This window comes from Trachinotus anak, unplaced genomic scaffold (genome assembly GCF_046630095.1).
Source record: "Trachinotus anak isolate AG129_WGS33_773 ecotype Australia unplaced genomic scaffold, CSIRO_AGI_Tana_v1 ptg000028l, whole genome shotgun sequence".
NCBI classification, from domain to species: domain Eukaryota; kingdom Metazoa; phylum Chordata; class Actinopteri; order Carangiformes; family Carangidae; genus Trachinotus; species Trachinotus anak.
The window spans coordinates 20,052,113-20,065,844 of record NW_027273879.1 but is presented as its reverse complement, the minus strand read 5'-3'; the positions used below and the strand labels follow the sequence as shown (position 1 = coordinate 20,065,844).

Below are 13,732 nucleotides of genomic sequence, written 5' to 3'. Positions count from 1 at the left end.
GTCACTAATGCCTGCAAACAGCTCAGCGACCTTTACCTCCATGTTCATTATTCACTTTTCAAACAAAATGTTAATATTCTCTCACCATGTAAATAACTGTACTCACTAAATCACATCTTGGTCATGTCAGAAAAAAAATCCAAGCAAGAAACGATGAAATGTGAATTCAGATAAATTAAATTTCACTGCATACAACATCATGGATTTGAGGGAATAATGATAAACCTGAGTAGTTGCATGTATTTTACTTTTGCTGTTGTCTTTTTCAAATCATTTGCAAAGTGTTTTGAGACACTTTCCTGTTTTTTGCTCTTTCCATGAACCAACATGAACATATCCCACTAACAAGAGCTGTAGTGTAACAAACCCTGATACGTCTTACTCCTCTGTCGCATCGAGCGCATGTTGTCCAAAAACACATCAGTGAACCACACTGTTGCACTGTGAGTGATACATTCCCTCATTACCATAAACACACACTGTGGTTTATTTTGAGTCAATGCACAAACACTCACTGGATTAATCCGCCACAGAAAATAGTTCTCAATAACGACCCTATTTCCTTCTGTTTCTGTTACATTTGATAAAAACTGTAGTCTCCAGCTGTTTTAGAAAATTACTGAGCATTTAATTACAATTTCAATAGATTTAAATATTTACTATCATCAAGGATGTGTTGTGTTTTCTCTAATAAATTCATAATACATGACAAATACTGATGAAATTCTAAAAATGCTTATGTAGGCTAATAATTCATATTTCCACTGGCAATTCCTGTCTCTTTCTCTCCCTTTGTGTGTGTGTGTGTGTGTGTGTGCGTGTGCGTGTGAGTGTGTGTGTGTGTGTGTGTGTGTATTGATTCGTTTACAGCCTGGCAGTCGAGTCTCTCAGCCTCTCAGTGTTTGCAGCCGTTGGACAGTTGACCTCTTATAACACTGGGGACAGTTACAGTGACTTTACAGGGAAAGGTTTTGCGAAACTCTGAGGTCTTGATAGCGAGCTTGTGGCAAAGACTCATGGGAGTTGTAGTTGTTAGATAATAGTGAGAATGATCTTGGGTTTATTTCTGCTAAAATGACAAAAAGTTGAAATTTTGCAATGAGACACTCATTTATAAAAACTCAGGAGCATGTTTCAAATTATTGAATAAATCTTCAATGAGGGGGCGGAGCTTTAGTCAGTGCTTGGCAGTGATGTCAGTGTTTTGTTTACACCGCCATATTGACTCCAAACTCGATCACTTCCTCCTCTGTCTCCTCTTCCTCCTCCTCCCCCTGCAGCTGCTCCTTTACAGCCTCCCTCCCCCGGGTCCTGAACATCCCCTCCCAACTGTATCACTCCTTACCTCCACCCCTCCTCTCCTTCCATTTTCTACCATGTCCATCACTCTCCACCTCCTCCCCATCCTCCCGTCCCTTCTGCTGTCCATCTCTTCTTCCACTTCCTCATCTCATCTTCCTCCTTCTCCTTCTCACACTCTTTCTCTTGTTATTTTTCCTCCTCATCCTCCTGTATTCCTCCCACTCCTTGTCTCTGTTGCTTCTCCAGTCGGCTTCCCTCGGCAAGACAGCTGAAAGTTTTAAGAAAAGACAGACAGACAGACAGAAAGACAGACAGGTTGTCCCTCAGCAGACCCCCTGCCTATCTCTCTGACAGCTGATCAAAAGGAGAAAATGGGTCAGGCTTCTGTTCTCCTGTCCTTAATTACACAACAGTCTTTAAACAAAGCAACATCTGCCCAACTCCCCATCCTGCTCCTCCTCCCCACCTCTTCCTCTTCCATCTCCTCCACCTTCTTTTCTCCTTCACCCATCCCCTCGTCCACCGTCTCATCATTCAGGCACAGTGAATTATTTAACACTTTATTTGACAGGTCCATAATTTGATGATCACTTCCAAGAAGTAGGCACAGTTCAACTGGTTTACTCCCAATTAATTAATCCCACATAACTTCTTGTACTGTCTTTTAGTCACAGTGGGTCGGCTGAACAGGCAAAGAAGACTTTTGTTTACTGGTAAAAACACAGTTCAGTATATGCTGAGGTTGATTTACACAGACGGTGGAATTATTAGTAATTTAAGTATCTAATTGTTTCTGTTCTTGTCTTTAATCTTAATATTTTATGATGATGGATCAGTGAGTGAGAGGGCGACTGCCAGAGAGGCAGACACAGTTATTTAGCCGCCCTTTGTCCTTGGAAGTGTAATGAATTGTAAAGTGAACAGGCTACAGGCCATAATGCTCTTTCGGTGCAGCTCCCACGCTCATCACTCCACCCAGAGACTGTCGATAGTGTCCCAACGTGCACCGAAACATCTCTGCGCTGAGCTACACATCTGCAAACATCTGTCCAACCCCACACACACCTCGCAGTCTGAACATGTGACATGATATTGTCTGTCACGTCACGTTGTATCGTCCTTTCCTGTGATATCAGCTTACGTTATGTCATGTTATTTGCATGTTTTGTTCTTACATCATATTGTGTTATGTCATGGAGTGTCGTAGTTCATGTCATGTTATGTGATATTGTGTGATGTTGTGTTAATGTCAAGTTATGCGATGTTGCATCGTCCAGTATCATAAGACACTGTGTCATGTCACAGTGTTTATGTTGCATCATGTCCCCTCATGTCACATTGTGTCATGTTACAGCTGTTGTCTCATCTCATGACGTCATGTTGTGTCCTTTTATTTCATGCTTTGTCATGACATGTTGTATTGTTACACGTCATGTTACATTATTACGTCACATTATACACACTTCACTGTCACGACACTGTACAGTGCAACATCATTTCTAGCCACATTATCTCATCATCATGATCTTGTGTCAGGCCCTCTCATGTGTCATGTCATGTCACACTATGTCATGTTATATTGCTGCATATCAAGTTACATTATTATGTAACATTAGATCAGTGCACTGTTACATCACATTATGATGCACCAGCTCATGATATTTTGCCATGTTATGATCAAATGTTATATCATCCTGCATCATATGCATCCTGTCACGTTGCATCATCTCAGGCTGTGTTGTTAATGTGAGATACGTCACCAGTCTGGAGCGCTGGATTCAACTATATGAAGAGTTTCCCTTTCTATCTGTCTTCAAGTTGCATTCATGTGCTGTGGGGAAGTCCAGTAGTGGAGATGTTTTGTGGAAAAGACAGACATGGACAGTTGGAAAGGAAAGGAAAGAAAAAGGAAAATGTCCTTAGTGTTGGGGAAGGTTTGAGATGTCTGTCACATCAGTTCTGGTTTCATCATGTGGTTATTATGTGTTATTTCCTGTCACCTTACTTTGTCTCAACAATCAGGGGCAGCAGGTGATGAGAGGTGAGATGAGATTAAATTTTAATGATCCCTGTGGGCAAATAGCTTCTTTGCAGGAGCAGCAGCAGCAGAGGACAACAAAACACAGCATCCTCAGTTTGTTACAATGAATCCACAGATTAACAATGGCTTTTCTGTTTTTTCACAGACAGTTCAGTGAATGTGAAAATCTGCAGGATGGAAATGTGCATCACTGACTGTCCACACAGACACTGCAGGATGCCTTCAAGCACCCAGCCGTCTGCATAAAGAGTGAATTAATTTCACATTCATTTCCCTCTGACCCCCTTAAGTAGACTGCAAATTTTTCTTCACGCCTTTTTACAAAGCACAGTGGAAACTCCCTATGGCAATTTTACAGCAAAATTATGAGAACATTAGTGATTGTTGTGAATTTTGGGGTGAATTTTTGGTATTTTTTTATATATTGCTTTTGAATTAAGAAAAAAAAAAGTTGTTTTATTAATTAAATGATTTATATTATAGGTATTTAAGGACCTAAAAAATACAATAAAAAGCCATAAATTTTGTATAAAGTACGACAAAGATGGTTGAGAAAACTATGTCACCATCATCCATTTTGTAGCTTTTGATCATATCACATAATCTTCATCAGCAGATAAAGTTTTCCCAGTTGTCACTGAATTGTAGATGTTAAATTTGTCATTTTTTTTAATGAACACTTTAAGGATTTCTCATTCATGTTGTATTAAAAACAACTGGGCACACTGATGAAGCTCATGTGACGTGTTGAAAAGCACAAGAACAGCTACAAATAATGTTATTTCTAATGTCAAGAATAATCTTTGAAACTCGGATTGTAGAAATATATTGATATTCCAATTTCAGGATGAATTGTAAAATGTTATCGGATTATTACCTGATTTTAATTAATCCCATTCAGATTATAATAGTAGGCTAATATCATAGGAGAAACCAACCGTTAGAGAAATGCCATACAAATGCACAGAATGTCTTCTCATTTGCTGCCATACACATGGTATAAATCTTTATGGTGATATCACCGAAATATTACAGAAATAAAGACTGATCATTTTAAAGTGAATTTCTCAGTTATACTATTAAAATAGAAAATAAAAGCCTCAAAACAGACCATAATATGAACACTTTACACTCATATTTAAGTCCTACAGAAAAGTTACAACGGTAATATTAAAGGAATCTCTTAGAAATACTGTACGATAGTGATGTTTGACTCAAATCCCACCCAGAGCATCATCACCGTCCACCCGCTGCATCTATAAAAGACGCTGATTGGCTCGTCGGTCCGTTCGCCACGCCCTCCCTACCCCTGCCGGCCACTCTGATTGGTTCGATGCACCATCAGTCAGGTGGGTGAAGCCCCTCCAGCCGAGCCCGCTTCTCCCCCTCCTACTCCCGCAGCAAGTTGGGTTGAGCGGTCGGCTAGGGGACCGCGGACAGCTCCCGTCTGAGGAGCAGAGTAACGCAAGAGGAGGAGAGGGCTGGATATGGGGGAGCCACCGCACAGGCCCGTATGATCGAGATAAAAACACTTTTTTTATGTGCACATACCGGGGAAAATACACAAAGACACCGCGCTGGAGAGGCCTTAGGAGACCGGGGAAACAACCGAGGGAGTGAAGGAAAAAAGGGGGATACGGCTACTGACCCATCCCGGCGCATCAGGGGAGAAGCAGGGGAGAAAGGAGGAGAAGGAGAGATAATTCCGCTCGACCTGATGGACTGAGAGGACAGATGAATGAAGACTGCCTACACTAACGCCTATAGATGCCTGGCCAAGGACCTGGACGCTTACGCCATGAACACGGACATGACAATGGACGGCATTGGCAGCCTGCATGGCGGGGTGGCGGTGAGCTCCGTGGCCCCTGATGCTGAGCTGATGAGCGGCCACAGCCCGCACCACGGCCGCGGGAGCTCGGCGGGGGGACACGGGGCGGCGGCGGCGGCAGCGGCGGCGGCGGCGTCCACCCTGCGGATACACCAGGACCTGGCCGCCGCCGCCGCGTCATCCCGCTCCGCCATGGTGTCCGGCATGGCCACGATACTGGACGGCAGCGGGGAGTACCGGCCGGAGCTGTCCCTGCCGCTGCACCACGCCATGAGTGTGCCCTGCGACACGTCCTCTCCCGGGATGGGGATGAGCGGCACCTACACCACCTTAACCCCGCTGCAGCCGCTGCCCCCCATCTCCACCGTGTCGGACAAGTTTCACCACCATCACCATCACCACCACCAGCGGCTCTCCGGGAACGTGAGCGGGAGCTTCACCCTGATGCGGGACGAGCGGGGGCTACCGGGCATGAACAACCTCTACAGCCCCTACCACAAGGACCACATGTCCGGGATGGGTCAGAGTCTGTCCCCGGTGCTGGGCAACGGCCTGGGCTCCATACACAACACCCAACAAAGTCTCCACAATTACGGCACGGCAACGCACGGAGGCCACGACAAGATGCTGAACTTCGACGCCCACCACACCGCCTCCATGCTGGCCAGAGGGGACCACCACCAGCACCGAGGCCTCGGTGGCCCGGCGGGCGGGATGATGCCGCACCTGAACGGGATGCACCACCCGGGGCACCCGGTTGCCTCCTCGGCGGGTCACCACCCCCACACCCACCCCCACCTCCAGTCTCCATCCCACGGGCCCGTGTTGGCTTCCACCCGGGAAAGACCGCCCTCCTCCTCGGGGACGCAGGGGGGGAACAGTTCGGGGCAGCTGGAGGAAATCAACACCAAGGAGGTAGCGCAGAGGATCACGGCGGAGCTGAAGAGGTACAGCATCCCCCAGGCCATCTTCGCCCAGAGGGTGCTGTGCCGCTCTCAGGGGACCCTGTCGGACCTGCTGAGGAACCCCAAACCCTGGAGTAAACTAAAGTCAGGCCGGGAGACCTTCAGGAGGATGTGGAAGTGGCTGCAGGAGCCCGAGTTTCAGAGGATGTCGGCCCTCAGACTGGCAGGTAAGAGCAGAAAGCCACTCTCCGCCGTGCTGATGTTGTGGTTTGCTTTGTGCGTCGGGACAAGAAAAGAAATTTAAACTTACCCCCCCCCCCCCCCCCAAAAAAAAAAACCACAATCACTAATTTTGCTTCTGTCGCTGGCTTTGTTTTGGCGCCTCCCCGGGTGTCCCCTCCAACACCGCGCTGCAGTTTAGGTGAATGAAATTTATTTAGACTCGCTGGTGTTATGATTACCATTATTGATCAATAACAAAAAGAGATCGATACGAAATGACAAGGTCACGGGATTTCCCTCCAACAGTCCCCTCTCTGCACCGTGCACCAACCCAGGGTTTCTTCTCGCGTCCTGCGCGCTCGCAGCTCTGCGCCCGTATCAGTTCACTGCTCCGCTCCAACAGTTCAGGCAATTTAGGATTTTTCACAAAGGATTAACATGAAAATATCCAATTAAGATCTTTGGGAGAAATAAAAGCATAAAAGCAAAAAACAAAAGGAAAGAGGGGAAAAAAGAGGAAAGATTAGATTTGGGGAATTTTGCACAGAATTGAAGGATTAATCCGTTCGACATTCAAGTTGTTTATTAGTTTGGGATAAATTGAATCATTGGGATTCAGCGTTTATTCTCAGTGATAGTGGAGATTATGTCTTTATTTAGGGGGTTGTATTATTCAGCTGCTGTTACCACTGCCATTAGCCTATTAAAGGCGCATTGTATTCTTATGGTATTAGCAGAGGTGTGAGAAAGCTTTCAGGGCAGACAGAGGTGGTCCGAGGAGCATTTCACATTGATTGTTGAGGAGCCTGAAGTGATCAGAGGGCTGTGACATAAACACGAAGGTTCGGAGCATCCGTGGGTCTGGTGCCCCCTCTAGTGAGGGACTTGGTTTCTGTCCCAACAACAAGCCTCTATTGTCTGCAGGGGACAGAGGCAGCAGCGGGGATGGGAGCAGAATAAAAAAGGATCAGGTGGCCCTTAAGGCTCAGGTTGAGAGTGGATTATATGGAGCCCGGGCTCCATAAACAGTTGTAACAGTTTCATGTCGTTGGGCTTCAGTTTGTCTGTGGTGGATTTATAGTGAGATTTTGTCATGTGAGGTGTTTTCAGCAGAGGTGTTTTTTTTATACATATTTAAAAATCTGCATCTCAATGATGCTTTAATTTCACATTTAAATTCAGCTGATATATTATGAGACCACAACCAGTGTGAAAGAATCTGTTGGTCTTCATCTTTCACTATTTTCCAACACCATCATCTAAAATGCAGTGTGAAGCAGCATAAAGATGACATGAGCTCAGTAAACCTCTCCAGTTTGTTGCATTAATGGGCCTAAACTAGTGTGTGAGGGAATTTCCGCGTTGTGTCCATGTTCATGATCTTTTACAGTATAAAAAAAAAACCTCATTTCAATTTCATGTCAGTTTTTCTTTATTCAGTGTCCTGCTGAATGTTATGTACAAAAAAAATAAACCGAGTTATTCGGTGACACAGAGGATAAAAATAAAATAAAGAGAGGGGGGAGTGTGGGGGGAAGTGTAGTTAACAACAGTGAAGGATTTGTTGAATGATGTTATTGCATTAAGAGGCCTGTTGTAAGACTGTTTCAAGTTTTTTTGATAAAATCTGTTGGATGTTTTTAAATTACTTATTTCTCTTCAAAAGAGGGAGCATTTTACAAACTAATAAAAGAACGTTCACCGGACAGTAAATGTTTCCGTTTCTAAAACTTCTGGGTCCATATGCTGTTTGAGGTATGACCATGTTTCAGACTGTTGTACGTTTAGTCTACAGGAGCAGCCTTATTGGGAATATCATGATCTTTACAGGCATCAAAGTTATTGTTTCAGTTTGAAACCAACAGCAGTTTGACCATGGATGACTATTAGTACTATAACTTTGCTTCAGTGTATTTTATTGAAGGAAAATACTTCAAATTTTGGGACTCAAAATCTCCCTTAGCAAAATGAGAGTCTGTGTAAAACAGAGAACCACGACGTTGTGTATTTAGTTTCAAAATGAACTTGATATGACTCTGGTTGTCACGAACCAACACACAGATACAGACAAGAGGTTTGAAAATTGATTTAATTACACATAAACAACTAGATAACAAAACACACAGGAGGCTACACAGGTTAGATTGTTGTGGGAAAACGTAGATACAGGGGCTGTGGTGTGGTTGGTACAGTTTTGTACAAGTAGTCCAAAAGTACATGGCAGTGCTGGAATAAATTTTACATGTAACAGTTGTTGACTTATTTGAATAAAATGATCATTATCAAATGATGCTGTCAAACAGTAATTAGTTCTTATCAGGAATGCAGTAATCTCATCAAAGATTATACAAATAGTGATGAGGAAAATTTGAGGCAAGTCTTTTAAAGAATGCAAAGTGAGAAATCTCTTTGATTTCCTCTTTCACTGTGGACGTTACTGTTCAGTGAAAACCATGTATCTCTGCATATGTGATGATGACGTTTTTAGATAAAATGATGGGTTTGATGGTTTTTTAGGGGTTGAGACAATTCTCTTACATCTTTGGCTAAAAGAAGAACTTCTACAACCCATCAAATTACCCTGAAAAATATATTTTCACAAAGCTGGTGATATATTAAAGAACAAGACAGTTTTTCTTGTTAAAGAGAAGTTTAGGCTTCATTTTATACATGAATGTTGGATATACAGGGTTTTCTGAGTAGAACCTGACTGTACAGCTACAGTTTGCAAAAGACTTAAATTTTTTTATTAAAGATTAAAACTTTTTTTTTTCTTTTATTTTTTACATATTTTCAGGCAGCAATACTCCTAACCTTTAGTATTATATAATATACACATAAATATAGATATGTAAATTATTATTATATATGAAGTAAAGTGTGTCTGTTTTGGATTAACACTCACTGTTATAATCCTAATTTTTAATAAAACATGAAACATATATTGTCAAAATGACAATATATAGAAATGTGAAATATAAAGTATATAAAGATAAAATAAAAATGTACTGATAATTTAATGGACACAGCCTATGAGTTTAATGTGTACCATGCCATTCCTAAATATTCCTAGATTGAGAGTTATTGTGTGTGTGTGTGTGTGTGTTTGTTTTATTTAAGATGACTATAGTAACTATAATTATCTCAGAAATCACCTGACTCACATTGTCATTGTATTTCATGAAGTATCATTGTTTTTGCACCAATAAGATAAAAACATTATTGATCCCCAGGAAGGAAACTTGGCATTTCCAGAAGGAACAGATCAGAGAGCAGAGATGGAGTAGTAGAACAGTGTGGCCTATAAATAACAACTATCTGACAGAGTAGATACAGTATTATACAGAATATACACCACAACCATCAGCCAAAACATTAAAACAGGTAGCTGGTTTTATTGTTGTGTCTGATTGTAGAATAAGTGATATATCTTCAAAGTGTATTCCTATGATATTTTATATAGAGAGATAAAATTAAAATATCACTCAAATAATTCAAAAATTACACACTTTATGAACTCATACTTTCTTGGTTTGTATTCAGTATTACTCAGTATTAAGTGATCTAATGTGTTTCATTTATTTTCTGTGGTGAATATAAACTTTAGTGAATTGAATAAACTGCACTATTTTTTTTTTTACATAATATATAATATTCCTGAATTATTCCTAAAATATCATTTAAACTGTTTTTATATATCTCTATGACAAACCCATTTGACTCCCTCTGGTATCTCTATAATAGTCCTACATTATACCACAGGGTCTCAGTGCGTTTGTGGTTCTTTGGTTTAAGGAGTTTGAGTCATATTCTAAATCTTTTTTTTTAATATGTGCCACTTGTAAATCTTCTGATATTTTGTGGCTGCATCATGTCACATATCTGGTCATAATTTCTCCTCAGTATCCTTTTCAATTTTGTTCTGAGATATAATGTGGTTATTTTTGAAGTGAGGGAGAAGAGAGATGATTTATGGTGTAAATGTAACTTGCTGAACAGATCCTTATAAAATGTAATCTTTTCTTTTCTTTTCTTTTCTTTTCTTTTCTTTTCTTTTCTTTTCTTTTCTTTTCTTTTCTTTTCTTTTCTCAGCTCCTTGTCAGGAAACTTACTTGAGATCTGTATTTAAACGGCCCAGATTTGGTCCAGGTCAGACCTACGTATTTGAAACTTGAGACTCTCTGCAGGTTGTTACTGTTATTTCCTCTGGGGATCTTTATTTTGGGGGCTGCTGTTTGTTGATACAGGTTCATAGGAAATGACAGGAGTGACTTTGATTGGTGGTTGGAGCTGGAGAAGAGCAGGGGACCGTGTTCATTTATGTGATCTGTACTCGTGTGTTGTAAAATGTCAGCATGCAGATACGCACTGAGCAGCCTCATGGTTACCCTGCTGTCTGATGCAGCCGCGCTCATCCCCTGCTCTCCCTCTGACAACTAACAGCTACATGAGATGCTGCTTTGTCCAGCATCCACAAATCAAAGCTCAAATTATTCATTCCAGCTGGAAACTGAATTACATTTTTTCACATTAGTGCAATACAATACAATATGATATAATACAGTACAGTGCCTGAGTTTTGGTACAAATACCAAATTTTTTTTCTTTTTCAATACCTAACTTTGAGGAGTAAAAACACAAAACCAGCATTTTTGGCTTTATTGCCTTTTTTTTTTACTATCAGTGCCGAGATAGAGACGAAACACAGAAAGACAGAGAGAAAGAGAGAGAGAGAGAGAGACAGAGAGAGCGAGAGCAACATGCAACAGAGGTCCCTGGCTGGGAGAGAACCATAGACATTGCAGTTATGTTTGCACTGTCACCACTAGGCCACTGAGGTTGGCACGTTTTAACTGAGGAGATTAAAGAAGTGAAAACCTTTCTGATTTACGTGCTGTATCATGGACTACTCAACAATTATGTCATTATCACAATATGTTTATCATTATCTAAAAGAAAACATATATTGGGAAAATCCTGCTCTGGTTAGCCTCGTGCCTAGTGCTAGCTCCATCAGTGATGAAAAACTACAACACAACCCAGAGTCTGTCTGAAGGTATAGAAACAGGAACGTATGAGGAAGACACTAAGCTGCTAGCTTGTAAGATCAGAGAAATTCAGACTGTTGCTGCTTGGCTAATGGTGATTTCCTTTGTAAAGCTTTAAATTAAGGAAATGGAATGAAATCACCTTTAACGGAGGCACTGAGGGCTCAACACACAACATAAGACAACCTACACAAATACACAAAACCCAAACAAATTCAGAAAACGTCTTCATCAGTTCCTTTCAACACACGTGCTGCAAATACAACACAACGGACGAATTGTATGTCCTGGACGTGTTTCCACGACATACATTCGTTACTTTTTTGTGTCCCCTGGAAACCCCTTTGTGCTGTGAATATTTGTGTGTGTGTGTATTTGTGTGTGTTGTGAGTATTTGCAGAACATGTGTTGTGTTATGTCTATCTGCATAAGTTGCAGTGCGTTGAGCTCTCAGGGCCACCAGCACTTTTGGATGTTGGATTAATTCAGCAGGTATATATACTGTGTTTTTTTGTTTGTTTGCTTTTTGGAGGAGCTTGGAGGCTAGCAGCTAGCATTATCATTATCATTGCTTTTGCACATGACTCTCTCCTTATTGTTGTGTGTCCCTGCGCAGATGTTTGTGGTGCAGGGTCGAACATTGACCAGCTGTGCGCTGATGTTTGTGGCTGATAGTTCACCACTGCTTGAACTGAAAGGTGGACAAAAAAGTAATTACCAACGTTTCTGAGTTTCCTGAACTGAAACTGAAGTGAAATTGATCTTATATCAAAACCAGACAAAAAAAAATTCCCGTGGTAAAATATCAGCAGTGCAGATGCAGCTACCAGATTTGTTACACACTAGGCTACCATAGTGCATACTGCTAGCAACCTTAGCATCGTAGCTAAGGTGGTGCTGTTTATTACAGCACCACTGAGAGTGATGACACTGAGAGTTTCACATACTGTGCCAACCAATGCAAAACCACCACTCTAATGTCAATACACCATATGTGCTGAGCTAGGCTAAACCTTACATTGAAAATATATTTTTACATTACTTTCAAATTATAATTATTTTTTGTTCCTTTTTTTTTGATACACGTTACATTGGGCTGATCTCAGCTCCCTCCTTTCACTGCGCTGACTTTAAAATGATTGTAGAAACAGAGGGAGCTTCAATTCCTGGATCAGCAGCACTACAAGAAACCAATAGAGCTGAGGTCAAAGGTCAGAGCTGCTACACTCAGACAATAGATGGAGCAAATATTCCCCTGACCCTGAGACGAGCAGAGAGGAGAGAGAGGAGCAGCATGCAGGGGGAAGAAAGAAATAAGAGAGCTGGGGGATGAGGTTATTTTTGGTTTTTGTCTTGCTGAGTCTGATGTTACATTCGCTGATTCGTGTTCATAACAGGGAAAAGAATAATGTAATATTCTGTTGTAAATCCCATCACATCGCATCCCTCATTTGGTTCTTTCAGGTTGTGTATTTCATTTTCCTTGTTCTCTCTCTCTGAATCTGCGCCTCTAAATAAATCTCTTGATGTAATCCTGCTTAGACCTTAAAGGTTAGTTGATTAATTAATCAGGTGATCGGCAGGAAATTAAAAGGTTGTGGGTTTTGCTAAACAGTTAATGGTCTAAGTCATTTCACTCATTTTAGCAGCAGTCTCTCTCATATCAAGCTGTACAGGTGGAATTTGGGTGTTAGATTTGATTTATTCTTTAAAAAAATTAAAATGTGATTTAATGGCCTAACCATAATTACATGATATGGCCAAAAGTATGTGGACCCATCTCTCAGAGGATGGTTTTCATGGTTTTGTCTTGGCCCCTTTAGACTGGTTCTAGGCTTCTGGATCCTGACTCGCATCCCTAGTTTTATTTTCAGCACTTCAGACAGATGTGGTCTTGTGCTCACTGATGACCGTGTAGGTGGGATTATCATCCTCCTACACAGCTTTCTACCTATGCACATCCATGAAAAATCGTGATGGACGAAATTGGGCAGAACAATTGTGCGAGAGTGACGCAGCTTGTACAGGTTGTTGTAAGCCAACTCCAATGTGAGCACGATGTCAAACTGAATAATAAAGCGAAACAAAATAACAGTTTAATCTCAGTGTCAGGCTGAAACCTCTTAGTTCCAATGAACAGACATGTTAATGCTCGTGAGCGTCAGCATGTGCACCGAGCCACTGTGGTTTTCACAGTTTGATGATGAAGATCTTGACCGACCTGCGCCTGAGCTCCGAGCTCAATCAACACTTTTCAGATGAACTGGAGAACAGCCTGGTTCCAAAATCCTGCTGCCATCCTCCTTGTAACACTGGAGACTATCACAGCAGCAGATGAATGCACATGGGTTTGGGATGATATGTGACATTTGGTGTTCAGGTG

At 41.7% G+C, this 13,732-nt stretch overlaps 1 protein-coding gene across 2 annotated transcripts in view; it reads left to right on the top strand.

The window, feature by feature from the left end:
• Positions 1–4,814: 4,814 nt before the first annotated feature.
• Positions 4,815–13,732, top strand: part of onecut2 (one cut homeobox 2) — a 48,779-nt gene continuing 39,861 nt past the window's right edge. For both annotated transcript variants that reach the window (XM_071465623.1, XM_071465622.1), the window contains exon 1: positions 4,815–6,306. In XM_071465623.1, coding sequence (XP_071321724.1) covers positions 5,082–6,306 — 1,225 coding nt within the window. In that variant the 5' untranslated portion in view covers positions 4,815–5,081. The remainder of the gene's footprint in view (positions 6,307–13,732) is intronic.